Source organism: Ascidia mentula, chromosome 8, assembly GCF_947561715.1.
Source record: "Ascidia mentula chromosome 8, kaAscMent1.1, whole genome shotgun sequence".
Lineage (NCBI taxonomy): Eukaryota > Metazoa > Chordata > Ascidiacea > Phlebobranchia > Ascidiidae > Ascidia > Ascidia mentula.
Genome location: NC_138573.1, coordinates 5,006,031 through 5,033,062, shown reverse-complemented (window position 1 = coordinate 5,033,062; position 27,032 = coordinate 5,006,031). Strand labels below are relative to the sequence as shown.

Here is a 27,032-nt window from a genome sequence, read left to right as displayed (position 1 = left end):
AAAGGTCTTATGTTTAAGCAAGCATGGATACTTCTAAGTCCCAATACAATTATTTCTGTGCAGTTATGGAGGCATACGGTCATCACTCATTCAGTCGCAAAAATATATTGCAGTCTTTCATGCTTGACTTGACACATGGATTAATTTTTTCTTTTTGAAACAGGCAACCGTGCGCAATGGAGGTTGTGCGACAGTTGCATTTTGAGGTAGCGTAGGTGCTGTTGAAATGCAGTGTATTTCCGCTATATGTAAACTATTCAATAACTGTACCATCGTATATCGGCTGCAGTTGCAAAGAGAAATGTTATGGTAACAAATGAAGATTATTATTTAAATCAACAGTCCTTCAAACCAATGTAAACTATTGGAGTTAAGTGCTTATTATAGGGAAAAGTTACAGGTCTTGCATGTTCTACTAGCATTTACTTTTTTCTTTGGTCAACAGCTTGTCTGTAAAACAATCGTTTTTTCACTAAAATGCCGCAATACAAACTCTGCTACTTTGAAGCCCGTGGGCTTGGGGAAATGTGCCGTATGTTATTTGCCGAGGCTGAAGTGAAATACGAAGACGTGCGTTATTCTTCTGAGAAATGGCCCGAACACAAGCCAAGTAAGTTTAACACACTTTTATTTGTGCAACAACAGTTGTAAGTGTTGGAAAATCATAGTAATTTCATAGCTTTAGCCCTGGAAGAAAGTGACCGTTTTCGATTTAAAACAATCACCTCTTTTTACAGCAATGAAGTTTGGTCAGATGCCTGTACTGTTTGTGGACGGTGTCCAAATTGCTCACAGTCGCGCCATGGTTCGATACCTGGCCCGGGAGTTTGGGTTGAACGGAGAGAATTCATTAGAGGCTGCACAAATTGACACCTGGATTGAGGTTTTGTTCGAAACTTACGCAAAACTCCCATTTTTCGAAAAAGACGAAAAAGTGGTGGTGGGTTTGCCTTCGATATTTACAGTCGCGGGGAATCAATCAAACTTTTGTGACGCAATGTTGTTTCAGGCGGAAGCCATGAAGAATGCGATGGATGAAACTTTGGGTCCAAAGTTCAAGATCCTCGAAAAAGATATAAACTCAACGGAAGGCCCGTACATTTTGAAAAACGTAAGTATTCTGGATCCTGGTTGAGTAAACACCAATTTCCCAAACTACGTCTTTACAGTTTTCGGCGGGTGATGTAGCTGCTTACGTGGCCACGGACATTCTCATTAAAAGATTCAAAGTGGATTTATCTTCTTTCCCTGCCATTGTGAAGCTTCTCGATGCCGTGGCCAAAAGACCAAAGATAAAGAAGTGGATCGAAACACGACCTGTGACAGAAAATTGAGTTCAAGGCAATGGAAAACATGTTATGTCGCATTTGGACATTACATGTTTGTTACACACCATGTTCACTGTTCATAATTGTTATAAATAAATAAACAATTGTCTTGTCATACACCTACTGAAAGAATGGTTTCAAGATTAGCAGGCAGTTGCATGGAAAGTCTTTGTGCCAGGTTGATACCTATGACATATATATATATATATATATATATATATCGCTAATCAAGTAATGTCCGAAAGAGAAAAAACAGCTCACCAAGTCACCAACCAATATACCCATTGTGACGGCCAAAATTTATTGGTTGAATGTCACGCATAGGCCTACGCTATCGGTCTGCCTATACCGGGTCTTCGTAGGTACCATCAACGTCAGGTACGATGAGTCAGAAATTCGCAATCGCACCCCAGTCTCTTGGTTTTTAGTGAATATATTGTGCAGTGAAAGAACGAATCAGTACGCTAAATCGTTCACAGATTCGGGATGACAGCAGTGTAGAATGGGTGAGACACAATACATCAGCAACAAGACAGTATCGGGGTAGACAGTACAAACAGGGCATGATTGAGATTTCTGAAGGTCACAGTACCACGTTTCTAAAGGCACTGTGTAGCGTCTAAAACATACAAACAAACGTCACAAATTTGCTACATAGTCAACTGGCTTACAAAACACTGAAAGAGGCACATGACAGGCCTTTAAGTCTACATAACACTTGTCACAAATATGGAAAGTACTACTAGAATCTCGACGCTGCAAAACCAGAACATTCGGTACAAATTTTACCTCGGGCTATGACAGAAAAAAGGGCGGAGCCTTTACCTCAGGCTAAATGAGATGTTGTTATAAGCGGAAACAAGTACTGCTGTATCTCACAAACTTGGTCGCAGCCAAAACCTCAGAAGTTGTTGTGTGCTATATTTGAGAGCTTTTTGCAGAAAGAAAACTAGAAAAATGCCTGAATACAAACTTTGTTACTTTAACAACCGCGGATCGGCAGAAATGATTCGCTTTCTTTTTGTTGATGCTGGCGTCGCATACGAAGACTTTCGGATTGAGCCCGAAGATTGGCCTGAACACAAACCAAGTAAGTCTTATAGAATACTAGTAAGTCTTATAGAATACTATAACTCTATATTAGATAAAGATTGGAATATTGTTCGAAAGTCATAATGCACGCTGTGTCTATACCACATGCTTGATGATGCATCTACAGACATGCAGTTCGGTAAGATGCCTGTGCTTTTTGTTGATGGCGTCCAGATTGCAAACAGTCGAGCGATATTTCGCTACGTCGCCAGGAAATTGGGTTATATTGGTGAAACTGACTTGGATGCGGCCCAAGTCGATGTTTGGATCGAGACGTTGACCGAGGCATTCGTTAAACTACCATTTGGTGAACAAGATGAAAGCGTAAAGGTATATGCATAAATTCACAAACATCAGCAACACGCACATCCATTTTTTTACACATCTTTCATCGCAGGAGGAAAAATTAAAGACTCTCATGTCGGAAACACTTGGCCCCAACCTCAAAGCCATGGAGAAGGTGATCAAAGCATCAGAGGGACCTTACATTCTTAAAACTGTGAGTTCAAATAAAAGTTTGGCGTACAAGGAAAAATTTCTACGTATGGTTTTTATTTTTTATAGTTCACAGCTGCTGATGTTTTAGCATACCTATCGACCGATGTAGTTGAGAAAATGTTTAAAGCTGATCTTTCCGGCTATCCGGCCATTAAGGCCCTTCAGAGTGCAGTGGCGGAAAGACCCAAAATTAAAAAGTGGATTGAAACTCGTCCAGTCACACAATTCTAACTCTGGCTGTGGAAGATGTTTTCGTTGTATAGTGCATGTGTGTAGTAATGTGTTGTTACATAGGCAACAAATTGTTAACTGCCATATATTTCCTTTCATTTTCGTAACAAATAAATAATCAGTGTTTTAAAAACGTGTTTTAAAATTATGTTGTTGTTTGCCTTTCAACAAACACAAATGTGCTGCCCATACTGATAAACCTATAGACACGAATCATAAGACTATTTTGCCAAGACAAAAATCTTCCATTTAAAGTGTTTCAATTTTGTCATAAAAACTCGCAAATGGTACTAATGTAAAATGAATTCGCACATCAGGTTTGACGTATGCAGTTGCCGAAATCCAATGAATAAATAATACCCGTTGGTTTCTTGGTATACTCATAGCCCATTCGCCATTGGGATAATTAATTGTAAGCGTGATGTAAAATAAACAGCTTGCGCCTGAAATAATAAAGCGAAAAAGGTGCGCTTTGTCAATACAGTTGTGTGTGCCCAGCGCGCCAAATCTTTTTCAGCAAACTGAACACCCACTTCACCGCGCATAATGACTTAGCAAAATAGGCCAGACAAAGGTAACAATCGAATATTCTCGAATTACAAGAAAAAAGGTCTTATGTTAAAGCAAGCATGTATACTTATAAGTCTCAATACAAGTATTTCTGTGCAGTTATGGAGGCATACGGTCATAACTCATTCAGTCGCAAATATATATTGCAGTCTTTCATGCTTGACTTGACACATGGATTATTTTTTTCTTTTTGAAACAGGCAACCGTGCGTAATGGAGGTTGTGAGACAGTTGGATTTTGAGGTAGCGTAGGTACTGTTGAAATGCAGTGTATTTCCGCTATATGTAAACTATTCAATAACTGTACCATCGTATATCGGCTGCAGTTGCAAAGGGAAATGTTATGGTAACAAATGAAGATTATAATTTAAATCAACAGTCCTTCAAACCAAAGCAAACTATTGGAGTTAAATGCCTATAAAAGGGGAAAGTTACAGGTCTTGCATGTTTTTACTAGCATTTATTTTTTCTTTGGTCAACAGCTTGTCTGTAAAACAATCGTTTTTTCACGAAAATGCCGCAATACAAACTCTGCTACTTTGAAGCCCGTGGGCTTGGGGAAATGTGCCGTATGTTGTTTGCCGAGGCTGAAGTGAAATACGAAGACGTGCGTTATTCTTCTGAGAAATGGCCCGAACACAAGCCAAGTACGTTTAAGATATCTTTATTTGTGCAACAACAGTAAAATCATTGTAATTTCATAGCTTTAGCCCTGGAAGAAAGTGACCGTTTTTAATTTAAAGCAATCACCTCTTTTTACAGCAATGAAGTTTGGTCAGATGCCTGTACTGTTTGTGGACGGTGTCCAAATTGCTCACAGTCGCGCCATTGTTCGATACCTGGCCCGGGAGTTTGGGTTGAACGGAGAGAATTCATTAGAGGCTGCACAAATTGACACCTGGATTGAGGTTTTGTTCGAAACTTACGCAAAACTCCCATTTTTCGAAAAAGACGAAAAAGTGGTGGTGGGTTTGCCTTCGATATTTACAGTCGCGGGAAATCAATCAAACTTTTGTGACGCAATGTTGTTTCAGGCGGAAGCCATGAAGAATGCGATGGATGAAACTTTGGGTCCAAAGTTCAAGATCCTCGAAAAAGATATAAACTCAACGGAAGGCCCGTACATTTTGAAAAACGTAAGTATTCTGGATCCTGGTTGAGTAAACACCAATTTCCCAAACTACGCATTACAGTTTTCGGCGGGTGATGTAGCTGCCTACGTGGCCACGGACATTCTCATCAAAAGATTTAAAGTGGATTTATCTTGCTTCCCTGCTATTGAGAAGCTTCTCGATGCCGTGGCCAAAAGACCAAAGATAAAGAAGTGGATCGAAACACGACCTGTGACAGAAAATTGAGTTCAAGGCAATGGAAAACAAGTTATGTCGCATTTGGACATTACATGTTTGTTACACACCATGTTCACTGTTCATAATTGTAATAAATAAATAAACAATTGTCTTGTCACACACCTACTGAAAGAATGGTTTCAAGATTAGCAGGCAGTTGCATGGGTCGACAAGTCTTTGTGCCAGGTTGATACCTATTACATAGATATATATATATCGCTAATCAAGTAATGTCCGAAAGAGAAAAACAGCTCACCAAGTCACCAACCAATATACCTATTGTGACGGCCAAAATTTATTGGTTGAATGTCACGCATAGGCCTACGCTATCGGTCTGCCTATACCGGGTCTTCGTAGGTACCAACGTCAGGTACGATGAGTCAGAAATTCGCAATCGCACCCCAGTCTCTTGGTTTTTAGTGAATATATTGTGCAGTGAAAGAACGAATCAGTACGCTAAATCGTTCACAGATTCGGGATGACAGCAGTGTAGAATGGGTGAGACACAATACATCAGCAACAAGACAGTATCGGGGTAGACAGTACAAACAGGGCATGATTGAGATTTCTGAAGGTCACAGTATACCACGTTTCTAAAGGCACTGTGGAGTTATCTTAGCGTCTAAAACATACAAACAAACGTCACAAATTTGCTACATAGTCAACTGGCTTACAAAACACTGAAAGAGGCACATGACAGGCCTTTAAGTCTACATAACACTTGTCACAAATATGGAAAGTACTACTAGAATCTCGACGCTGCAAAACCAGAACATTCGGTACAAATTTTACCTCGGGCTATGACAGAAAAAAGGGCGGAGCCTTTACCTCAGGCTAAATGAGATGTTGTTATAAGCGGAAACAAGTACTGCTGTATCTCACAAACTTGGTCGCAGCCAAAACCTCAGAAGTTGTTGTGTGCTATATTTGAGAGCTTTTTGCAGAAACAAAGCTAGAAAAATGCCTGAATACAAACTTTGTTACTTTAACAACCGCGGATCGGCTGAAATGATTCGCTTTCTTTTTGTTGATGCTGGCGTCGCATACGAAGACTTTCGGATTGAGCCCGAAGATTGGCCTGAACACAAACCAAGTAAGTCTTATAGAATACTATAACTCTATATTAGATAAAGATTGGAATATTGTTCGAAAGTCATAATGCACGCTGTGTCTATACCACATGCTTGATGATGCATCTACAGACATGCAGTTCGGTAAGATGCCTGTGCTTTTTGTTGATGGCGTCCAGATTGCAAACAGTCGAGCGATATTTCGCTACGTCGCCAGGAAATTGGGTTATATTGGTGAAACTGACTTGGATGCGGCCCAAGTCGATGTTTGGATCGAGACGTTGACCGAGGCATTCGTTAAACTACCATTTGGTGAACAAGATGAAAGCGTAAAGGTATATGCATAAATTCACAAACATCAGCAACACGCACATCCATTTTTTTACACATCTTTCATCGCAGGAGGAAAAATTAAAGACTCTCATGTCGGAAACACTTGGCCCCAACCTCAAAGCCATGGAGAAGGTGATCAAAGCATCAGAGGGACCTTACATTCTTAAAACTGTGAGTTCAAATAAAAGTTTGGCGTACAAGGAAAAATTTCTACGTATGGTTTTTATTTTTTATAGTTCACAGCTGCTGATGTTTTAGCATACCTATCGACCGATGTAGTTGAGAAAATGTTTAAAGCTGATCTTTCCGGCTATCCGGCCATTAAGGCCCTTCAGAGTGCAGTGGCGGAAAGACCCAAAATTAAAAAGTGGATTGAAACTCGTCCAGTCACACAATTCTAACTCTGGCTGTGGAAGATGTTTTCGTTGTATAGTGCATGTGTGTAGTAATGTGTTGTTACATAGGCAACAAATTGTTAACTGCCATATATTTCCTTTCATTTTCGTAACAAATAAATAATCAGTGTTTTAAAAACGTGTTTTAAAATTATGTTGTTGTTTGCCTTTCAACAAACACAAATGTGCTGCCCATACTGATAAACCTATAGACACGAATCATAAGACTATTTTGCCAAGACAAAAATCTTCCATTTAAAGTGTTTCAATTTTGTCATAAAAACTCGCAAATGGTACTAATGTAAAATGAATTCGCACATCAGGTTTGACGTATGCAGTTGCCGAAATCCAATGAATAAATAATACCCGTTGGTTTCTTGGTATACTCATAGCCCATTCGCCATTGGGATAATTAATTGTAAGCGTGATGTAAAATAAACAGCTTGCGCCTGAAATAATAAAGCGAAAAAGGTGCGCTTTGTCAATACAGTTGTGTGTGCCCAGCGCGCCAAATCTTTTTCAGCAAACTGAACACCCACTTCACCGCGCATAATGACTTAGCAAAATAGGCCAGACAAAGGTAACAATCGAATATTCTCGAATTACAAGAAAAAAGGTCTTATGTTAAAGCAAGCATGTATACTTATAAGTCTCAATACAAGTATTTCTGTGCAGTTATGGAGGCATACGGTCATAACTCATTCAGTCGCAAATATATATTGCAGTCTTTCATGCTTGACTTGACACATGGATTATTTTTTTCTTTTTGAAACAGGCAACCGTGCGTAATGGAGGTTGTGAGACAGTTGGATTTTGAGGTAGCGTAGGTACTGTTGAAATGCAGTGTATTTCCGCTATATGTAAACTATTCAATAACTGTACCATCGTATATCGGCTGCAGTTGCAAAGGGAAATGTTATGGTAACAAATGAAGATTATAATTTAAATCAACAGTCCTTCAAACCAAAGCAAACTATTGGAGTTAAATGCCTATAAAAGGGGAAAGTTACAGGTCTTGCATGTTTTTACTAGCATTTATTTTTTCTTTGGTCAACAGCTTGTCTGTAAAACAATCGTTTTTTCACGAAAATGCCGCAATACAAACTCTGCTACTTTGAAGCCCGTGGGCTTGGGGAAATGTGCCGTATGTTGTTTGCCGAGGCTGAAGTGAAATACGAAGACGTGCGTTATTCTTCTGAGAAATGGCCCGAACACAAGCCAAGTACGTTTAAGATATCTTTATTTGTGCAACAACAGTAAAATCATTGTAATTTCATAGCTTTAGCCCTGGAAGAAAGTGACCGTTTTTAATTTAAAGCAATCACCTCTTTTTACAGCAATGAAGTTTGGTCAGATGCCTGTACTGTTTGTGGACGGTGTCCAAATTGCTCACAGTCGCGCCATTGTTCGATACCTGGCCCGGGAGTTTGGGTTGAACGGAGAGAATTCATTAGAGGCTGCACAAATTGACACCTGGATTGAGGTTTTGTTCGAAACTTACGCAAAACTCCCATTTTTCGAAAAAGACGAAAAAGTGGTGGTGGGTTTGCCTTCGATATTTACAGTCGCGGGAAATCAATCAAACTTTTGTGACGCAATGTTGTTTCAGGCGGAAGCCATGAAGAATGCGATGGATGAAACTTTGGGTCCAAAGTTCAAGATCCTCGAAAAAGATATAAACTCAACGGAAGGCCCGTACATTTTGAAAAACGTAAGTATTCTGGATCCTGGTTGAGTAAACACCAATTTCCCAAACTACGCATTACAGTTTTCGGCGGGTGATGTAGCTGCCTACGTGGCCACGGACATTCTCATCAAAAGATTTAAAGTGGATTTATCTTGCTTCCCTGCTATTGAGAAGCTTCTCGATGCCGTGGCCAAAAGACCAAAGATAAAGAAGTGGATCGAAACACGACCTGTGACAGAAAATTGAGTTCAAGGCAATGGAAAACAAGTTATGTCGCATTTGGACATTACATGTTTGTTACACACCATGTTCACTGTTCATAATTGTAATAAATAAATAAACAATTGTCTTGTCACACACCTACTGAAAGAATGGTTTCAAGATTAGCAGGCAGTTGCATGGGTCGACAAGTCTTTGTGCCAGGTTGATACCTATTACATAGATATATATATATCGCTAATCAAGTAATGTCCGAAAGAGAAAAACAGCTCACCAAGTCACCAACCAATATACCTATTGTGACGGCCAAAATTTATTGGTTGAATGTCACGCATAGGCCTACGCTATCGGTCTGCCTATACCGGGTCTTCGTAGGTACCAACGTCAGGTACGATGAGTCAGAAATTCGCAATCGCACCCCAGTCTCTTGGTTTTTAGTGAATATATTGTGCAGTGAAAGAACGAATCAGTACGCTAAATCGTTCACAGATTCGGGATGACAGCAGTGTAGAATGGGTGAGACACAATACATCAGCAACAAGACAGTATCGGGGTAGACAGTACAAACAGGGCATGATTGAGATTTCTGAAGGTCACAGTATACCACGTTTCTAAAGGCACTGTGGAGTTATCTTAGCGTCTAAAACATACAAACAAACGTCACAAATTTGCTACATAGTCAACTGGCTTACAAAACACTGAAAGAGGCACATGACAGGCCTTTAAGTCTACATAACACTTGTCACAAATATGGAAAGTACTACTAGAATCTCGACGCTGCAAAACCAGAACATTCGGTACAAATTTTACCTCGGGCTATGACAGAAAAAAGGGCGGAGCCTTTACCTCAGGCTAAATGAGATGTTGTTATAAGCGGAAACAAGTACTGCTGTATCTCACAAACTTGGTCGCAGCCAAAACCTCAGAAGTTGTTGTGTGCTATATTTGAGAGCTTTTTGCAGAAACAAAGCTAGAAAAATGCCTGAATACAAACTTTGTTACTTTAACAACCGCGGATCGGCTGAAATGATTCGCTTTCTTTTTGTTGATGCTGGCGTCGCATACGAAGACTTTCGGATTGAGCCCGAAGATTGGCCTGAACACAAACCAAGTAAGTCTTATAGAATACTATAACTCTATATTAGATAAAGATTGGAATATTGTTCGAAAGTCATAATGCACGCTGTGTCTATACCACATGCTTGATGATGCATCTACAGACATGCAGTTCGGTAAGATGCCTGTGCTTTTTGTTGATGGCGTCCAGATTGCAAACAGTCGAGCGATATTTCGCTACGTCGCCAGGAAATTGGGTTATATTGGTGAAACTGACTTGGATGCGGCCCAAGTCGATGTTTGGATCGAGACGTTGACCGAGGCATTCGTTAAACTACCATTTGGTGAACAAGATGAAAGCGTAAAGGTATATGCATAAATTCACAAACATCAGCAACACGCACATCCATTTTTTTACACATCTTTCATCGCAGGAGGAAAAATTAAAGACCCTCATGTTGGAAACACTTGGCCCTAACCTCAAAGCCATGGAGAAGGTAATCAAAGCATCAGAGGGACCTTACATTCTTAAAACAGTGAGTTCAAATAAAAGTTTGGCGTACAAGGAAAAATTTCTATGTATGGTTTTTATTTTTTATAGTTCACAGCTGCTGATGTTTTAGCATACCTATCGACCGATGTAGTTGAGAAAATGTTTAAAGCTGATCTTTCCGGCTATCCGGCGATTAAGGCCCTTCAGAGTGCAGTGGCGGAAAGACCCAAAATTAAGAAGTGGATTGAAACTCGTCCAGTCACACAATTCTAACTCTGGCTGTGGAAGATGTTTTCGTTGTATAGTGCATGTGTGTAGTAATGTGTTGTTACAAAGACAACAAATTGTTAACTGCCATATATTTCCTTTCATTTTCGTAACAAATGAATAATCAGTGTTTTGAGAACGTGTTTTGAAATTATGTTGTTGTTTGCCATTCAACAAACACATGTGCTGTCCATACTGATAAACCATAGACACGAATCATAAGACTACTTTGCCAAGACAAAAATCTTCCATTTAAAGTGTTTCAATTTTGTCATAAAAACTCGCAAATGGTACTAATGTAAAATGAATTCGCACATCAGGCTTAACGTATGCAGTTGCCGAAATCCAATGAATAAATAATACCCGTTGGTTTCTTGGTAAATCATAGGCCATTCGCCATTCACCATTGGGAGAATTAATTGTAAGCGTGATGTAAAATAACCAGCTTGCGCCTGAAATAATAAAGCGAAAAGGGTGCGCTTTGTCGATACAGTTGTGTGTGCTCAGCGCGCCAAATCTGTTTCAGCAAACTGAACACCTACTTCGCCGCGCACAATGACTTAGCAAAATAGGCCAGACAAACGTAACAGTCGAATATTCTCGAATTACAAGAAAAAAGGTCCTATGTTAAAGCAAGCATGTATACTTATAAGTCTCAATACAAGTATTTCTGTGCAGTTATGGAGGCATACGGTCATAACTCATTCAGTCGCAAAAATGTATTGCAGTCTTTCATGCTTGACTTGACACATGGATTATTTTTTTCTTTTTGAAACAGGCAACCGTGCGTAATGGAGGTTGTGAGACAGCTGGATTTTGAGGTAGCGTAGGTGCTGTTGAAATGCAGTGTATTTCCGCTATATGTAAACTATTCAATAACTGTACCATCGTATATCGGCTGCAGTTGCAAAGGGAAATGTTATGGTAACAAATGAAGATTATAATTTAAATCAACAGTCCTTCAAACCAATGTAAACTATTGGAGTTAAGTGCTTATTATAGGGAAAAGTTACAGGTCTTGCATGTTCTACTAGCATTTACTTTTTTCTTTGGTCAACAGCTTGTCTGTAAAACAATCGTTTTTTCACTAAAATGGCGCAATACAAACTCTGCTACTTTGAAGCCCGTGGGCTTGGGGAAATGTGCCGTGTGTTATTTGCCGAGGCTGAAGTGAAATACGATGACGTGCGTTATTCGTCTGAGAAATGGCCCGAACACAAGCCAAGTAAGTTTAAGATACTTTTATTTGTGCAACAACAGTAAAATCATTGCAATTTCATAGCTTTAGCCCTGGAAGAAAGTGACCGTTTTTAATTTAAAACAATCACCCCTTTTTACAGCAATGAAGTTTGGTCAGATGCCTGTACTGTTTGTGGACGGTGTCCAAATTGCTCACAGTCGCGCCATTGTTCGGTACCTCGCCCGGGAGTTTGGGTTGAACGGAGAGAATTCATTAGAGGCTGCACAAATTGACACCTGGATTGAGGTTTTGTTTGAAACTTATGCAAAACTCCCATTTTTCGAAAAAGACGAAAAAGTGGTGGTGGGTTTGCCTTCGATATTTACAGTCGCGGGGAATCATCAAACTTTTGTAACTCAATGTTGTTTCAGGCGGAAGCCATGAAGAATGCGATGGATGAAACTTTGGGTCCAAAGTTCAAGATCCTCGAAAAAGATATAAACTCAACGGAAGGCCCGTACATTTTGAAAAACGTAAGTATTCTGGATCCTGGTTGAGTAAACACCAATTTCCCAAACTACGTCATTACAGTTTTCGGCGGGTGATGTAGCTGCCTACGTGGCCACGGACATTCTCATTAAAAGATTCAAAGTGGATTTATCTTGCTTCCCTGCTATTGTGAAGCTTCTCGATGCCGTGGCCAAAAGACCAAACATAAAGAAGTGGATCGAAACACGACCTGAGACAGAAAATTGAGTTCAAGGCAATGGAAAACAAGTTATGTCGCATTTGGACATTACATGTTTGTTACACACCATGTAACTGTTCATAATTGTAATAAATAAATAAACAATTGTCTTGTCATACACCTAATGAAAGAATGGTTTCAAGATTAGCAGGCAGTTGCATGGGTCGACAAGTCTTTGTGCCAGGTTGATACCTATGACATATATATATATATATATATATATATATATATATATAATGTCCGAAAGAGAAAAAACAGCTCACCAAGTCACCAACCAATATACCTATATTAGTTTGTCCATAGTTACATGACTGAGGCATCGTTGATTTCAGCAAACTAATGGCGAATTGCATAGTGTCAATAATGAAATATGGCCCCAACAATGTTTACTATTGTGACTAAAAGCAAACAGTACTTAACCAATCGCTAACTTTGCGCTAATCTCAACTCGCGAAAACAAATCGCTAATCTTAACTCTAACGCTGTTGCAACAAAGAGGCCTTGAGAAATAAAAATTTTTTTTTGAGATCACATGAGAATGTTTGGGAGGGGGTGGATAATCCTGGGCCACTGGACTCACATGGTCCCTGGTGTGCACCTATTGTACTTCCCTCACGTAGGGTCACAACCAATTGTTTCGTCATGGTTTCCACAGTTTGTGTGCAATGGCGATTGGTCACGACCTGATTGCTGTGTCATGCTGATTGCGGCTGTACTCTCTTTTGCTTCGTCATGTTTGTTGTGCTGTTCGGAGTGCAAAATGCTGTTGCTACTGCATCTGTCATAGATGCACTACAACTGTACTAACTCGCGAGACTACATTTCCAGACGATCGAAATCAGTTTTCTCACTTATCTTAGTTACTGAAGCTGGCATATTACTATACTCACTGACACAAAGTGACCGAAAAGGTGATCAAAATAAGTTGGCTTTTTTGTTTGTTAGAAGAGTCCTATTCAAGTTAACATTTATCGTATTTGTGTGACAGGGAAATGGTGTTCGTAAGCTACTGCTGTTCCACATCAGGCTTTTTGTAATAATGAAATGATTTGTTTTGAAAATATTATATTAAATCTAAGTGATTGATTTTGTTGGATTTTTCAGGCAAACCCTAGACAACGTGATGCCTTCTTACAAACTTATATATTTCAACTCAAGAGGCCTTGCTGAAATGATAAGGCTGATGTTTGCTGAGTCAAATGTAGATTATGAGGATTACCGGTTGGAAAACTGGGTGGAACTTAAACCAAGTAAGAAAAGTGTTCCCACTGAATTTACTTTTTGACTATTATATAGGCTAGTGTTGGTTAGTTTAAACAATGAATATTTTATTTTTGGGAAAAAATTGAGGTAAATCATGCATCGGAACACAAGTAACACTGATTTTTTTTCTGTTTAAATTGCTGTGTCATCTTACGTGGTAGAAACATCAGAATATTGACAACAATTTTTGTATGGTTGCAGAAATGCCATTTAACACAGTTCCAGTGTTATACGTGGATGGCGAAGCTATTGGCAACAGCAGGTCCATTGTTCGTTATTTGGCAAAGGAACTAAACATTGACCAGGGTAGTGCCATATATTTGGCAAAAATTGATTGTTGGATTGAATACCTTATGGAATCGACCACAAAGCTGACACCAATGTTCAATGAAACTGATAAAGTTGCAAAGGTAAAATTTGTCACAAGATTTTACCTGATAAATGTCTGGTGTGTAAAAAGTGAATTTCCAAGGTAAAATAAGACTTGTTTATATTTTTAGGCTCAGGTTATTAATAAAGTGAAGGGTGAACTGGAAGTTAAACTCCACAAGCTTGAAGAAATTGTGAAGGCAAATGGTGGCCCCTATGTGTTTGGGCAGGTACTTATATAGCAGAGTGTATTATCTACATTTTTAGTAAGGTAGTGGGAATTATAAAATTTAATGAAAGTCTTTGCAAAAAGATAATTTTCTTTGTGCTTGACTGGAGTGCATTTACACATGTGCTTTTTTGCAGAAGGTGACATCTTTCGATTTTGTTTTGTACACTGCAATCACAAATTCAGAAACCATTTATGGGATTGAGTTTGACAGGAAGGCCTACCCTGCTATCAGCTCTGTTCTCAAATCTGTTGAATCAAGACCAAATATTTGCAAGTGGTTAAAAGAGCGGCCAAAAACGGAATTTTAATTATGGAATTATAATTGCAGCAGTAATTTTTATGTTAATTGAAACTGGGTATTTTTTATGAATGAAATGGTGCTCTTCGAGATATATTGAGAGATTTTTACATAACTTAACAACACAAGTTCTTAGTCCAGAAGCTGTTGTGTAATTATCGTATACCTCAACGAATTACTAATTTTGCACCCTGTGTTGTGCGATTGCGTGCACAGCATTCTTGTGCCGGAAAGCTGATTACATTTCTTACTTTTTAGCCAAGACTCGCGCAATTTTTTTATTGTTTAAACATGTTTTAAATCCTAAAAATACAATCATTAAATCATGAGTGCGTCCTTTACAAACTATGGGTAACGAAAGATGATGGCAAAACGAGTGATCACTTTTGTGGACTATCTGGCAGTTCTAAAAACAAATTATTCATTGTTTGCTAGAGTGACAAATATTTATTGTGTAGGGATTTCGACTTGGCATGAATCGAAACATTTTAATATTTTGTTTGAACTTGGTCTTTTAAAACTGTTTTATACACTTTTACACTTACATCCCGTATTTTTGACGCCTTCGCTAGTTATCTCCCTTGCTTTAACGTGTTTCAACTTGCGCTACTTCTTTTGAGGCCCCTTTGTCGCGTAATCGCAGCAATTATCTATTTTTGCTTCGGTTTTGATATCGCCCTATTCATTTGCGACTCTTTCCACAAATAAAGAGATCAGCATGGCTTTCCGTCTGACGGATTGCAATGTGATCTTACAGATCAGTCTAAATCTCGGTTTTAGTCTCAGATTGAACATGGATCCAAGAACAGACCATCAGTGATAGCCACTGGACAAAGTCTGCAGCTAGATAGTAAAAATTACCCGAAGGGTGTAAACCATATTTTTTATTTGTGTATAAGCTGCAGACAGATGGCCACTGTTTCGACCTAAAAGGTCTCATCAGTGCAGCTGGTGTGTCTATCCAGTCACCGTCATCCGTTGGGCACCAAACTAGGTGCAACCTTACGGAGCAAACAAGGTGGAAACACTACGGTCAAGCAAGCTCAACCAATAGTGCCGTCAGGCCCCGTGTCACAATAATCATATGATAAGCAATGTGGAGCCAATTATTATTTTTTATGTTGTAATTGTCCTGGAATAAAATGTAACATTAGGGTATTGGCCCAACTATTGTATGTTGTTCCTCAAATTGTATGTGAATAATCCCAGTTTCATATGGCTACTGGCGAGGCGTCTGGGTCATCAAAAATGCCAACGACCACAAGGAAACGCCCCTGGGCGTGGTTGGAATTTGATTAAAATTTGTATTGAAATGCATTACGGCGGGATATTTTATTGTTTAATAGACTTCCTGTCGCTACACACCTTTTAAGGCATCAGCATGTGCAACTGATCATCAACAAGACCTACGATGGCTCAACATGCGACTGATCCCGACCACTTTCACCTGACTTGACAGGCCCTTTTCAATAGAGGGTCTGTACGATTGCCACTGAGATGCTTTGTTAATGCAAGCCTTGTAATTGATATGCAAAATGCCTGTTTGTATTAATGAAGACAACTATAACTCTTTGGAAAAATTATAAAACATTGGCAAACGAAAGAAATTATTTTACTGTGCAACAATCTAAACAAATTGTTGTTTGTTAAAACTACGTACGGTGGAAAACACAATAAAACTTACATGTCACACACTCCAAATAAAAGCATAAATTATTCTTGTTGGAAAAAACTACTCCAAAAGAAGTGTGGACACTTATATGTTGTGATTGATAGGCTGCAAAAAATGATAAATTTGAGTTTATAGAATGTCTTTTTAAAGCACTTACATTATTCAAGTTCTGTCCTTCATGTGGTTGTAAAAGCATAAATAAAAGAGATTAGCTTTGCTTGAAGAAATGCCTTTCCAAATTTTGAAAGCACTTACATTGTTCAAGTTCTGGCCTTCTACGAATATGCAGTCGTCGTCAAACACAACGGATTTCTTAAAGTCCTTGCAACCGTACATAAAAACCAGAGTGTACTTTGTACGCCAGGGGTTCCCAAACTAGGGTCTGCGGATCCCTGGAGGTCCGCAACGACTGCACGTGGGTCCGTAAAGATATTTTAAAAACACAACTAATACGTTTTATACAGTGCATAAGCAGCACTCACTGCAGTAATTTAGTTTTACAATACGTATAGCGGATAATTACTTTTGAATGGCTCTTACACTATCTTTTGTATCTTACGAATAGTTTTTTTACTACGCGTCTATGACATAGGAATTCACACTTATTGCCGGTGACATACAAACTAAATTGAGTGTCGAGTCCAGACTATGTGTGGAATTGGACTTGTAAATAACTCTAAGGGTCTCAGAGATATTTAACAGGGTCTCGATGGCCTGAGCGGTTATTGAGTCTCTTTGATGGTTAAACCTGATTCTGCCCCGTTCTATAAAGCACCCAGAACCAAGATCTCTTCCCGAATAATTGTATTCATTTCTGTTATCTTCTTCATTACGACGGTACATTACAACGTTGATAGGATGCCAGCAAATAGAATCAAGTAGAATCAAATAGAATGAATTAGAATGGATTAGAATTAGAATGAATTTACCGGTCTAACCAGGGCTTTTTAACGCTCTCCATTATGAGAGCTGATTGGTCAATAATGTCACGTGATATCATGAGGCGCTTGAAGTAATATAATACAAGAACATAGGTGTGATGTGACATAAGCATAGGAGAACATTTTATGTGGTAAACAGGATGTTGAATGAATCACTTTACTCGAGAATATTCGATGGCTCAATCATTTGGGTCACATTGTGGGATTATGCAGTACATGTGCAAAGCTGCGCGCAAAACATTACGCAATACAAGCACTGGTTTCTGTGACGTATGTTACACACGCAAAACATTACGCAATACAAGCACTGCTTTCTGTGACGTATGTTACAGACTGAAGAGTTTTTCTGACGCAAATAGCACCATAGGATTTATGTGCAAAAATCAGAAAAAAATTGTTTTGTGCCCACTAGGTGGCAATGAGTGACTGGAGCAGCTTCCAAAGCAGTTTGTGTTCTTCAAAATACATAAGTCTACACACTTTAGGAAAAATTAGACCTATATTGTGCCATTTTAGAAATCTCATTTTTCCCTTAAGGCCGCATCTCTCAATTAAATCCCAAAAATTGAGTTTTAGAAGTCATTTGTTATTGTGCACCTGGTTACAGTTTCTCTTCTTTGCCAAAAACAATCGCCGGGTCTGATGACTCATGAAGGGGGACTACTATTGCTGATCAGAAAAAAAATTGATTGCAGCTGTATTAAGACAGCACATTGGGGGGTTTTGCAAAGGCTAACTGCTAAATTGTCAGTCCTAGGGGGTGTACAAACAGCCCCGGTGGGGCCCCAAGACAATTACAAGACATCTAATTCTTCATGAATTGTGTAGAGGAGGGTTGGTGGCTTCACTTAATCGCAAATGGAGGTAACTTTCTCCGATTCATTTTTTCACAAAACAAACCTACACTTTTTTCTGCTTTTTTGACCAAAATAATGGCCAACAGAGGGTCAAAATGCCCCCGGGGGAGCAGTTTAAGTAGTTATTTTGATTATAAATTTGGCCACAATTCCTTGCCAAGGGTCCGCACTAACAGAAAATCACAAATTGAACATACTTTCTCTGATTCATTTTTTCACAAAATCAACCTCAATATTTGGGTAGTTTTTCAGCTACATGTACAACAGCACCCTCTACCAATTTACTGCCTGACTAATAGCCCTGAAAAACAAACTAAAACTGCCCCAAACACGCTGAAAATCGCCCTGGCAACAGCCTGTTCATCTGCGCTCATTCAACCAAAACACTGGCGCCCATGCATGACCCATTGCATTGTTACACATAATTTTACTCTGTTACGCAGGAGTTCGAGAAGGGCAATTCCCAACCGGGAAAGTCTTTTCCATAGAAATACAGAGATGCGGCCTACAAGCAACTCCTCACAAATGTGAAAAATCCTGTCAGCCATCACAAAGTCGCCAAACAGTGGTGTGTAGACTGCCTCTTCCATCAGAAACTGTCTTGATTTGCAATTACATTTTTAGGAGCAGTCAATAATATATTAACTTTGTTGTAAGGAGGTTTTTGAAAAGGCTCGAATAGGTCAACATTCAAGTCAATACTATGACTTTTTAGTTGCCATGAAAGAAATTTCGTTGATGATTCTTGAAACCGACGAGCAAGAAATGCCAAATCTCAGTGCTTAATCTTTTTCCAACAGTTCAAATCAAAATCTCATCAATGTCATCACTAACTCATCATCAAATAACAGACATATACAGATTTGTTAGCTTCTTGTTGCATTGCAACTTAATCTTTCCAGTAATTCATCCCAACAGATCTCTTGTCTAATAACTTGAAAACTGATTTTTTGCAAAGTTTTACCAGTTCAAAAGTTGTCAGAAAGTTAAATCCACATCGGCATTATTGCAATACATTTTGTTTTCGGTTTAAAGAGTTCACTTGCATCTGCAACTACCACCTGCATCCAATATAGAACTTGGTTCAATTGTTTCCTGACATGTACTTATGTTGGGACTATGTAAAGTTGTTAGGGCTCTTTACTTGCTTGTCAACCAGATGGTGGTTTCCTAGCTTTTATGACACTGGTTGTATTGTATGACCCATGTATAAATTAGGAACTGGATTTTGTGTTGTTGGCCTGCCTTTATCAAAGTTCTGTTTGGAGCAAATGCGAGTCCATTTGCGTTTTTCACAACCTTCCCTTGTAACACAATTCACCCATCGATCATGATCTTTTTTATGTTTTGATTTCGTTGGAAACGGGTAAAGTACGAATGGAGAATCACATACGCACCACGGCACCGACTACATCCAAGATTGCATTCATGAATTTCACACTCACACTGTTTAGATCTCCACTGACGCAATTTTCTTTCATTGTTATTGCAACCAACTACGCAACATCCAAGTCATGACATTCAGTTTAGAACCAAAGCCGTATAACAAACAAAATAAGTGATTATTTCCATAACTTACTATCACACAAAACAGCACTTCGCTCGCGTAGCACAACTTAACCTCTGACCCCGAGCTGACACTAGAGGCGCTGTTTTGGTGCAAATCATGTATACAGTTGTGTGTGCTCAGCGCGCCAAATCTTTTTCAGCAAACTGAACACCCACTTCACCGCGCATAATGACTTAGCAAAATAGGCCAGACAAAGGTAACAATCGAATATTCTCGAATTACAAGAAAAAAGGTCTTATGTTAAAGCAAGCATGTATACTTATAAGTCTCAATACAAGTATTTCTGTGCAGTTATGGAGGCATACGGTCATAACTCATTCAGTCGCAAATATATATTGCAGTCTTTCATGCTTGACTTGACACATGGATTATTTTTTTCTTTTTGAAACAGGCAACCGTGCGTAATGGAGGTTGTGAGACAGTTGGATTTTGAGCTAGCGTAGGTGCTGTTGAAATGCAGTGTATTTCCGCTATATGTAAACTATTCAAAAAACTGTACCATCGTATATCGGCTGCAGTTGCAAAGGGAAATGTTATGGTAACAAATGAAGATTATAATTTAAATCAACAGTCCTTCAAACCAAAGCAAACTATTGGAGTTAAATGCCTACAAAAGGGGAAAGTTACAGGTCTTGCATGTTTTTACTAGCATTTATTTTTTCTTCGGTCAACAGCTTGTCTGTAAAACAATTGCCGAAATCCAATGAATAAATAATACCCGTTGATTTCTTGGTATACTCATAGCCCATTCGCCATTCACCATCGGGAGAATTAATTGTAAGTGTGATGTAAAATAACCAGCTTGCGCCTGAAATAACAAAGCGAAAAAGGTGCGCTTTGTCGATACTGTTGTGTGTGCCCAGCGCGCCAAATCTTTTTTAGCAAACTGAACACCTACTTCGCCGCGCACAATGACTTAGCAAAATAGGCCAGACAAACGTAACAGTCGAATATTCTCGAATCACAAGAAAAAAGGTCTTATGTTAAAGCAAGCCAGGATACTTCTATAAGTCCCAATACAATTATTTCTGTGCAATTATGGAAGCATCGGTCATCACTCATTCAATCGCAAAAATATATTACAGTCTTTCATGCTTGACTTGACACACGGATTATTTTTTCTTTTTGAAACAGGCAACCGTGCGTAATGGAGGTTGTGAGACAGTTGGATTTTGAGCTAGCGTAGGTGCTGTTGAAATGCAGTGTATTTCCGCTATATGTAAACTATTCAATAACTGTACCATCGTATATCGGCTGCAGTTGCAAAGGGAAATGTTATGGTAACAAATGAAGATTATAATTTAAATCAACAGTCCTTCAAACCAAAGCAAACTATTGGAGTTAAATGCCTATAAAAGGGGAAAGTTACAGGTCTTGCATGTTTTTACTAGCATTTATTTTTTCTTCGGTCAACAGCTTGTCTGTAAAACAATCGTTTTTTCACGAAAATGCCGCAATACAAACTCTGCTACTTTGAAGCCCGTGGGCTTGGGGAAATGTGCCGTATGTTGTTTGCCGAGGCTGAAGTGAAATACGAAGACGTGCGTTATTCTTCTGAGAAATGGCCCGAACACAAGCCAAGTACGTTTAAGATATCTTTATTTGTGCAACAACAGTAAAATCATTGTAATTTCATAGCTTTAGCCCTGGAAGAAAGTGACCGTTTTTAATTTAAAGCAATCACCTCTTTTTACAGCAATGAAGTTTGGTCAGATGCCTGTACTGTTTGTGGACGGTGTCCAAATTGCTCACAGTCGCGCCATGGTTCGATACCTGGCCCGGGAGTTTGGGTTGAACGGAGAGAATTCATTAGAGGCTGCACAAATTGACACCTGGATTGAGGTTTTGTTCGAAACTTACGCAAAACTCCCATTTTTCGAAAAAGACGAAAAAGTGGTGGTGGGTTTGCCTTCGATATTTACAGTCGCGGGGAATCAATTAAACTTTTGTAACGCAATGTTGTTTCAGGCGGAAGCCATGAAGAATGCGATGGATGAAACTTTGGGTCCAAAGTTCAAGATCCTCGAAAAAGATATAAACTCAACGGAAGGCCCGTACATTTTGAAAAACGTAAGTATTCTGGATCCTGGTTGAGTAAACACCAATTTCCCAAACTACGTCTTTACAGTTTTCGGCGGGTGATGTAGCTGCCTACGTGGCCACGGACATTCTCATTAAAAGATTCAAGTTGGATTTATCTTGCTTCCCTGCTGTTGTGAAGCTTCTCGATGCCGTGGCCAAAAGACCAAAAATAAAGAAGTGGATCGAAACACGACCTGTGACAGAAAATTGAGTTCAAGGCAATGGAAAACAAGTTATGTCGCATTTGGACATTACATGTTTGTTCCACACCATGTTCACTGTTCATAATTGTTATAAATAAATAAACAATTGTCTTGTCATACACCTACTGAAAGATTGGTTTCAAGATTAGCAGGCAGTTGCATGGACAAGTCTTTGTGCCAGGTTCATACCTATGACATATATATATATATATATATCCATAACCAAGTAATGTCCGAAAGAGAAAAACAGCTCACCAAGTCACCAACTAATATACCTATATTAGTTTGTCCATAGTCACATGACTGAGGCATCGTTGATTTCAGCAAACTAATGGCAAATTGCACAGTGTCAATAATGAAACTGGTCCCAACAATGTTTACTATTGTGACTAAAAGCAAACAGTACTTAACCAATCGCTAACTTTGCGCTAATCTCAACTCGCTAAAACAAATCGCTAATCTTAACTCTAACGCTGTTACAACAAAGAGGCCAAGAAATAAAAAAAATTTTTGAGATCACATGAGAAAAATCCAACTGATTTATTTTGTTGGATTTTTCAGACAAATAAACCCTAGAAAACGTGATGCCTTCTTACAAACTTATATATTTCAACTCAAGAGGCCTTGCTGAAATGATAAGGCTGATGTTTGCAGAGTCAAATGTAGATTATGAGGATTACCGGTTGGAAAACTGGGTGGAACTTAAACCAAGTAAGAAAAGTGTTCATACTGAATTTACTTTTTGACTTTTATATAGGCTAGTGTTAGTTAGTTTAAACAATGAATTTTTCATTTTTGGGAAAAAATTGAGGTAAATCATGCATCAGAACACAAGTAACACTGATTTTTTTTAAATTGATTTCTTTTCTGTTTAAATTGCTGTTTCATCTTACGTGGTAGAATCATCAGAATATTGACAACAATTTTTGTATGGTTGCAGAAATGCCATTTAACACAGTTCCAGTGTTATACGTGGATGGCGAAGCTATTGGCAACAGCAGGTCCATTGTTCGTTATTTGGCAAAGGAACTAAACATTGACCAGGGTAGTGCCATATATTTGGCAAAAATTGATTGTTGGATTGAATACCTCATGGAATCAACCATAAAACTGACACCAATGTTCAATGAAACTGATAAAGTTGTGAAGGTAAAATTTGTCACAAGATTTTTCCTGATAAATGTCTGGTGTGTAAAAAGTGAATTTCCAAGGTAAAATAAGACTTGTTTATATTTTTAGGCTCAGGTTATTAATAAAGTGAAGGGTGAACTGGAAGTTAAACTCCACAAGCTTGAAGAAATTGTGAAGGCAAATAGTGGTCCCTATGTGTTTGGGAAGGTACTTATATAACAGAGTGTATTATCTACATTTTTAGTAAGGTAGTGGGAATTATAAAATTTAATGAAAGTTTTTGCAAAAAGATAATTTTCTTTGTGCTTGACTGGAGTGCATTTACACATGTGCTTTTTTGCAGAAGGTGACATCTTTCGATTTTGTTTTGTACACTGCGATCACAAATTCAGAAACCATTTATGGTATTGAGTTTGACAGGAAGGCCTACCCTGCTATCAGCTCTGTTCTCAAATCTGTTGAATCAAGACCAAATATTTGCAAGTGGTTAAAAGAGCGGCCAAAAACGGAATTTTAATTATGGAGTTACAATTGCAGCAGTAATTTTTATGTTAATTGAAACTGGGTATTTTTTATAAATGAAATGGTGCTTTTCGAGATATATTGAGAGATTTCTACATAACTTGACAACACAATTTCTTGATCTAAAAATGTTGTGTAATTATGGCATGAATCGAAACATTTTAATATTTTGTTTGAACTTGATCTTTTGAAACTGTTTTATACACTTTTACACTTACATCCCGTATTTTTGACGCCTTCGCTACTTGTCTCCCTTGCTTTAACGTCAACTTGCGCTACTTCTTCTAAGGCCCCTTTGTCGCGTAATCGCAGCAATTATCTATTTTTGCTTCTGCTCCGACTATGATATCGCCCTATTCATTTGCGAATCTTCCCGCAAATAAACAGATCATGGCTTTAATTCCGTCTGACGGATTGCAATGTGGTCTCACAGATCAGTCCAAATCTCGGTTTTAGTCTCAGATTGAACTTGGATCGAAGAACAGACCATCAGTAACAGTCACTACTGGACAAAGTCTGCAGCTAGATGGTAAAAATTACCCGAAGGGTGTAAACCATATTTTTTATGTTGTAATTGTCCTGGAATAAAATGTAACATTAGGGTATTGGCCCAACTATTGTATGTTGTTCCTAAAATTGTATGTGAATAATCCCAGTTTCATATGGCTACTGGCGAGGCGTCTGGGTCATCAAAAATGCCAACGACCACAAGGAAACGCCCCTGGGCGTGGTTGGAATTTAATAAAAATTTGCTTATAGACTTCCTGTCGCTACACACCTTTTAGGGCATCAGCATTTGCAACTGATCGTCAACAAGACCTACGATGGCTCAACATACGACTGATCCCGACCACTCACCTGATTTGACAGGCCCTTATTTCAATAGAGGGTCTGTATGATTGCCACTGAGATGCTTTGTTAATGCAAGCCTTGTAACTGACATGCAAAATGCCTGTTTGTATTAATGAAGACAACTATAACTCTTTGGAAAAATTATAAAACATTGGCAAACGAAAGAAATTCTTTTATTGTGCCGCAATCTAAACAAATTGTTGTTTGTTTGAACTACGTATGGTGGAAAACACAATAAAACTTACATGTCACACACTCCAAATAAAAGTATAAATTATTCTTGTTGGAAAAACAGAAATTTGAGTTCAATGCAATGGAAAACAAGTTATGTCGCATTTGGACATTACATGATTGTTACACACCATGTTCACTGTTCATAATTGTTATAAATAAATAAACAATTGTCTTGTCATACACCTAATGAAAGAATGGTCTCAACATTAGCAGGCAGTTGCATGGGTCGGCAAGTCTTTGTGCCAGGTTCATACCTATGACATATATATATATCCATAACCAATTAATGTCCGAGAAAAACAGCTCACCAAGTCACCAACTAATATACCTATATTAGTTTGTCCATAGTCACATGACTGAGGCATCGTTGATTTCAGCAAACTAATGGCGAATTGCACAGTGTCAATAATGAAACTGGTCCCAACAATGTTTACTATGTGACTAAAAGCAAACAGTACTTAACCAATCGCTAACTTTGCGCTAATCTAACTCGCTAATCTTAACTCTAACGCTGTTACAACAAAGAGGCCAAGAAATAAAAAATATTTTTTAAGATCACATGAGAATGTTTGGGAGGGGGTGGATAATCCTGGGCCACTGGACTCACATGGTCCCTGGTGTGCACCTATTGTACTTCCCTCACGTAGGGTCACAACCAATTGTTTCGTCATGGTTTCCACAGTTTGTGTGCAATGGCGATTGGTCACGACCTGATTGCTGCGTCATGTTTGTTGTGCTGTTCGGAGTGCAAAATGCTGTTGCTACTGCATCTATCATAGATGCACTACAACTGCACTAACTCGCGAGACTACATTTCCAGACGATCGAAATCAGTTTTCTCACTTATCTTAGTTACTGAAGCTGGCATATTACTATACTCACTGGCACAAAGTGACCGAAAAGGTGATCAAAATAAGTTAGCTTTTTTGCTTGTCAGAAGAGTCCTATTCAAGTTAACATTTATCGTATTTGTGTGACAGGGAAATGGTGTTCGTAAGCTACTGCTGTTCCACATCAGGCTTTTTGTAATAATGCAATGATTTGTTTTGAAAATATTGTATTAAATCCAACTGATTGATTTTGTTGGATTTTCCAGACAAACAAACCCTAAGCAACGTGATGCCTTCTTACAAACTTGTTTATTTCAACTCAAGAGGCCTTGCTGAAATGATACGGCTGATGTTTGCAGAGTCAAATGTAGATTATGAGGATTACCGGTTGGAAAACTGGGTGGAGCTTAAACCAAGTAAGAAAAGTGTTCCCACTGAATTTACTTTTTGACTTTAATATAGTGTTAGTTAGTTTAAATAATGAATTTTACATTTTTGGGAAAAAAATTAGGTAAATTATGCATCGGAACACATGTAACACTAAAACTGATTTGTTTTTTTTCTTGTTAAATTGCTGTGTCATCTAACATGGTAAAAACATCAAAATATTAAAAAACAATTTTTGTATGGTTGTAGAAATGCCATTTAACACAGTTCCAGTGTTATATGTGGATGGCAAAGCTATTGGCAACAGCAGGTCAATTGTTCGTTATTTGGCAAAGGAACTAAACATTGACCAGGGTAGTGCCATATATTTGGCAAAAATTGATTGTTGGATTGAATACCTCATGGAGACGACCATAAAACTGAAACCAATGTATAATGAAACTGATGAAGTTGCAAAGGTAAAATTTGTCACAAGATTTTACCTGATAATTGTCTGGTGTGTAAAAATCTTAAAGTGAATTTCCAAGGTAAAATAAGACTTAATAATTAAAGGCTCTTCTGGCAAAAAGAAAAACTTGTTAGGATGCAGGGTTCGAATTAGCAGTTCGCAATTCGCAAATTGCGAACCGTTTTTGGGTTGTTGCGACCCGTTTATGAGATTATTGCGATGCAACACGCAGCAGATTATAAGGCGCCGCATCCTTTATCTATCATTCGTACACGCAACAAGCGCTAATGCAAACAACGTTGTTAACGTTTATTGGCAATGTCAACGACTATTTTCTTTAAATCCTCGTATTTTGTCCAGCCTCTATTGCGCAAGTCAATGGAACGATGACGAAACAAATATTAAGTCAACGAGTTTAAAACAGCAGGTTTTAAGCGTAGTGCACAATCGCGTACGAAGCAAAATTTTAGTATTGGAATTTAGGTTGTAACGTTTTTGCGATACGTTTTTTTACCGCTAATTTGAACCCTGGGATGACGTTTTGGTCGTTATTCAACAGACCTTCATAAGGACAAGTAAAGTAAAGCGCCAGCACGGCGATAAAAAGTCACACGCGAAAAAAGGCA

At 38.6% G+C, this 27,032-nt stretch overlaps 9 protein-coding genes across 12 annotated transcripts in view; all 9 read left to right on the top strand.

Annotated features, from left to right (window-relative positions):
• Positions 1-449: 449 nt before the first annotated feature.
• Positions 450-5,179, top strand: LOC145910902 (uncharacterized). The gene is made up of 8 exons (XM_082998118.1): positions 450-610; positions 738-940; positions 1,010-1,111; positions 1,170-1,331; positions 4,224-4,365; positions 4,481-4,683; positions 4,753-4,854; positions 4,912-5,179. The coding sequence occupies exons 1-8, from the start codon at positions 478-480 to the stop codon at positions 5,074-5,076; spliced, it is 1,212 nt and encodes a 403-aa protein (XP_082854244.1). The 5' UTR covers positions 450-477; the 3' UTR covers positions 5,077-5,179.
• Positions 2,267-3,269, top strand: LOC145911162 (hematopoietic prostaglandin D synthase-like). The gene is made up of 4 exons (XM_082998414.1): positions 2,267-2,418; positions 2,548-2,750; positions 2,818-2,919; positions 2,985-3,269. Exons 1-4 carry the CDS (start codon positions 2,286-2,288, stop codon positions 3,147-3,149), a joined length of 603 nt encoding a protein of 200 aa, XP_082854540.1. The 5' UTR covers positions 2,267-2,285; the 3' UTR covers positions 3,150-3,269.
• A 788-nt stretch (positions 5,180-5,967) lies between the features above and the next one.
• LOC145911549 (hematopoietic prostaglandin D synthase-like) lies at positions 5,968-6,991 on the top strand. Its single transcript, XM_082998937.1, has 4 exons — positions 5,968-6,160; positions 6,270-6,472; positions 6,540-6,641; positions 6,707-6,991. Exons 1-4 carry the CDS (start codon positions 6,028-6,030, stop codon positions 6,869-6,871), a joined length of 603 nt encoding a protein of 200 aa, XP_082855063.1. The 5' UTR covers positions 5,968-6,027; the 3' UTR covers positions 6,872-6,991.
• A 703-nt stretch (positions 6,992-7,694) lies between these two features.
• On the top strand, positions 7,695-8,901 carry LOC145911469 (hematopoietic prostaglandin D synthase-like). Its single transcript, XM_082998806.1, has 4 exons — positions 7,695-8,087; positions 8,203-8,405; positions 8,475-8,576; positions 8,634-8,901. The coding sequence occupies exons 1-4, from the start codon at positions 7,955-7,957 to the stop codon at positions 8,796-8,798; spliced, it is 603 nt and encodes a 200-aa protein (XP_082854932.1). The 5' UTR covers positions 7,695-7,954; the 3' UTR covers positions 8,799-8,901.
• Positions 8,902-9,689: 788 nt separating this feature from the next.
• Positions 9,690-10,593, top strand: LOC145910900 (hematopoietic prostaglandin D synthase-like). The gene is made up of 4 exons (XM_082998116.1): positions 9,690-9,882; positions 9,992-10,194; positions 10,262-10,363; positions 10,429-10,593. The coding sequence occupies exons 1-4, from the start codon at positions 9,750-9,752 to the stop codon at positions 10,591-10,593; spliced, it is 603 nt and encodes a 200-aa protein (XP_082854242.1). The 5' UTR covers positions 9,690-9,749.
• Positions 10,594-11,439: 846 nt separating this feature from the next.
• On the top strand, positions 11,440-12,624 carry LOC145911671 (hematopoietic prostaglandin D synthase-like). Its single transcript, XM_082999083.1, has 4 exons — positions 11,440-11,812; positions 11,928-12,130; positions 12,199-12,300; positions 12,359-12,624. Exons 1-4 carry the CDS (start codon positions 11,680-11,682, stop codon positions 12,521-12,523), a joined length of 603 nt encoding a protein of 200 aa, XP_082855209.1. The 5' UTR covers positions 11,440-11,679; the 3' UTR covers positions 12,524-12,624.
• Positions 12,625-13,267: 643 nt separating this feature from the next.
• Positions 13,268-27,032, top strand: part of LOC145911664 (glutathione S-transferase 1-like) — a 20,044-nt gene continuing 6,279 nt past the window's right edge. The window contains exons 1-5 of one of the 4 annotated variants that reach the window (XR_014403253.1): positions 13,268-13,426; positions 13,620-13,765; positions 13,980-14,188; positions 14,279-14,377; positions 14,514-15,103. Coding sequence is in view for 3 of the 4 variants with exons in the window: in XM_082999073.1 (XP_082855199.1) it covers positions 22,587-22,713; positions 22,943-23,151; positions 23,242-23,340; positions 23,477-23,650 (609 nt within the window). In the remaining variant the exon portion in view is untranslated. Of the gene's footprint in view, positions 13,427-13,603; positions 13,766-13,979; positions 14,189-14,278; positions 14,378-14,513; positions 15,401-22,563; positions 22,714-22,942; positions 23,152-23,241; positions 23,341-23,476; positions 24,044-27,032 lie in introns of those variants that run through there. The other 3 variants (XM_082999073.1, XM_082999072.1, XM_082999074.1) reach the window with 3 other exon arrangements.
• On the top strand, positions 20,998-22,121 carry LOC145911666 (hematopoietic prostaglandin D synthase-like). The gene is made up of 4 exons (XM_082999075.1): positions 20,998-21,298; positions 21,414-21,616; positions 21,686-21,787; positions 21,846-22,121. Exons 1-4 carry the CDS (start codon positions 21,166-21,168, stop codon positions 22,008-22,010), a joined length of 603 nt encoding a protein of 200 aa, XP_082855201.1. The 5' UTR covers positions 20,998-21,165; the 3' UTR covers positions 22,011-22,121.
• Positions 25,501-27,032, top strand: part of LOC145910898 (glutathione S-transferase 1-like) — a 2,048-nt gene continuing 516 nt past the window's right edge. Inside the window, exons 1-3 of the mRNA XM_082998113.1 lie at positions 25,501-25,644; positions 25,838-25,987; positions 26,208-26,416. Of these exons, the coding sequence (XP_082854239.1) occupies positions 25,521-25,644; positions 25,838-25,987; positions 26,208-26,416 (483 nt within the window). The 5' untranslated portion in view covers positions 25,501-25,520. The remainder of the gene's footprint in view (positions 25,645-25,837; positions 25,988-26,207; positions 26,417-27,032) is intronic.

Bases quoted from the DNA above. Each gene is read 5' to 3' on its own strand.
- LOC145910902 (XM_082998118.1), top strand. From the start codon at position 478: ATGCCGCAATACAAACTCTGCTACTTTGAAGCCCGTGGGCTTGGGGAA. The intron at 941-1,009 runs GTGGGTTTGCCT...ATGTTGTTTCAG, and splicing joins AAAAAGACGAAAAAGTGGTG to GCGGAAGCCATGAAGAATGC. The intron at 4,366-4,480 runs GTACGTTTAAGA...CTCTTTTTACAG, and splicing joins ATGGCCCGAACACAAGCCAA to CAATGAAGTTTGGTCAGATG.
- LOC145911162 (XM_082998414.1), top strand. From the start codon at position 2,286: ATGCCTGAATACAAACTTTGTTACTTTAACAACCGCGGATCGGCAGAA. The intron at 2,751-2,817 runs GTATATGCATAA...CTTTCATCGCAG, and splicing joins AACAAGATGAAAGCGTAAAG to GAGGAAAAATTAAAGACTCT. The intron at 2,920-2,984 runs GTGAGTTCAAAT...TATTTTTTATAG, and splicing joins GACCTTACATTCTTAAAACT to TTCACAGCTGCTGATGTTTT.
- LOC145911549 (XM_082998937.1), top strand. From the start codon at position 6,028: ATGCCTGAATACAAACTTTGTTACTTTAACAACCGCGGATCGGCTGAA. The intron at 6,473-6,539 runs GTATATGCATAA...CTTTCATCGCAG, and splicing joins AACAAGATGAAAGCGTAAAG to GAGGAAAAATTAAAGACTCT. The intron at 6,642-6,706 runs GTGAGTTCAAAT...TATTTTTTATAG, and splicing joins GACCTTACATTCTTAAAACT to TTCACAGCTGCTGATGTTTT.
- LOC145911469 (XM_082998806.1), top strand. From the start codon at position 7,955: ATGCCGCAATACAAACTCTGCTACTTTGAAGCCCGTGGGCTTGGGGAA. The intron at 8,088-8,202 runs GTACGTTTAAGA...CTCTTTTTACAG, and splicing joins ATGGCCCGAACACAAGCCAA to CAATGAAGTTTGGTCAGATG. The intron at 8,577-8,633 runs GTAAGTATTCTG...TACGCATTACAG, and splicing joins GCCCGTACATTTTGAAAAAC to TTTTCGGCGGGTGATGTAGC.
- LOC145910900 (XM_082998116.1), top strand. From the start codon at position 9,750: ATGCCTGAATACAAACTTTGTTACTTTAACAACCGCGGATCGGCTGAA. The intron at 9,883-9,991 runs GTAAGTCTTATA...ATGCATCTACAG, and splicing joins TTGGCCTGAACACAAACCAA to ACATGCAGTTCGGTAAGATG. The intron at 10,195-10,261 runs GTATATGCATAA...CTTTCATCGCAG, and splicing joins AACAAGATGAAAGCGTAAAG to GAGGAAAAATTAAAGACCCT.
- LOC145911671 (XM_082999083.1), top strand. From the start codon at position 11,680: ATGGCGCAATACAAACTCTGCTACTTTGAAGCCCGTGGGCTTGGGGAA. The intron at 11,813-11,927 runs GTAAGTTTAAGA...CCCTTTTTACAG, and splicing joins ATGGCCCGAACACAAGCCAA to CAATGAAGTTTGGTCAGATG. The intron at 12,131-12,198 runs GTGGGTTTGCCT...ATGTTGTTTCAG, and splicing joins AAAAAGACGAAAAAGTGGTG to GCGGAAGCCATGAAGAATGC.
- LOC145911666 (XM_082999075.1), top strand. From the start codon at position 21,166: ATGCCGCAATACAAACTCTGCTACTTTGAAGCCCGTGGGCTTGGGGAA. The intron at 21,617-21,685 runs GTGGGTTTGCCT...ATGTTGTTTCAG, and splicing joins AAAAAGACGAAAAAGTGGTG to GCGGAAGCCATGAAGAATGC. The intron at 21,788-21,845 runs GTAAGTATTCTG...ACGTCTTTACAG, and splicing joins GCCCGTACATTTTGAAAAAC to TTTTCGGCGGGTGATGTAGC.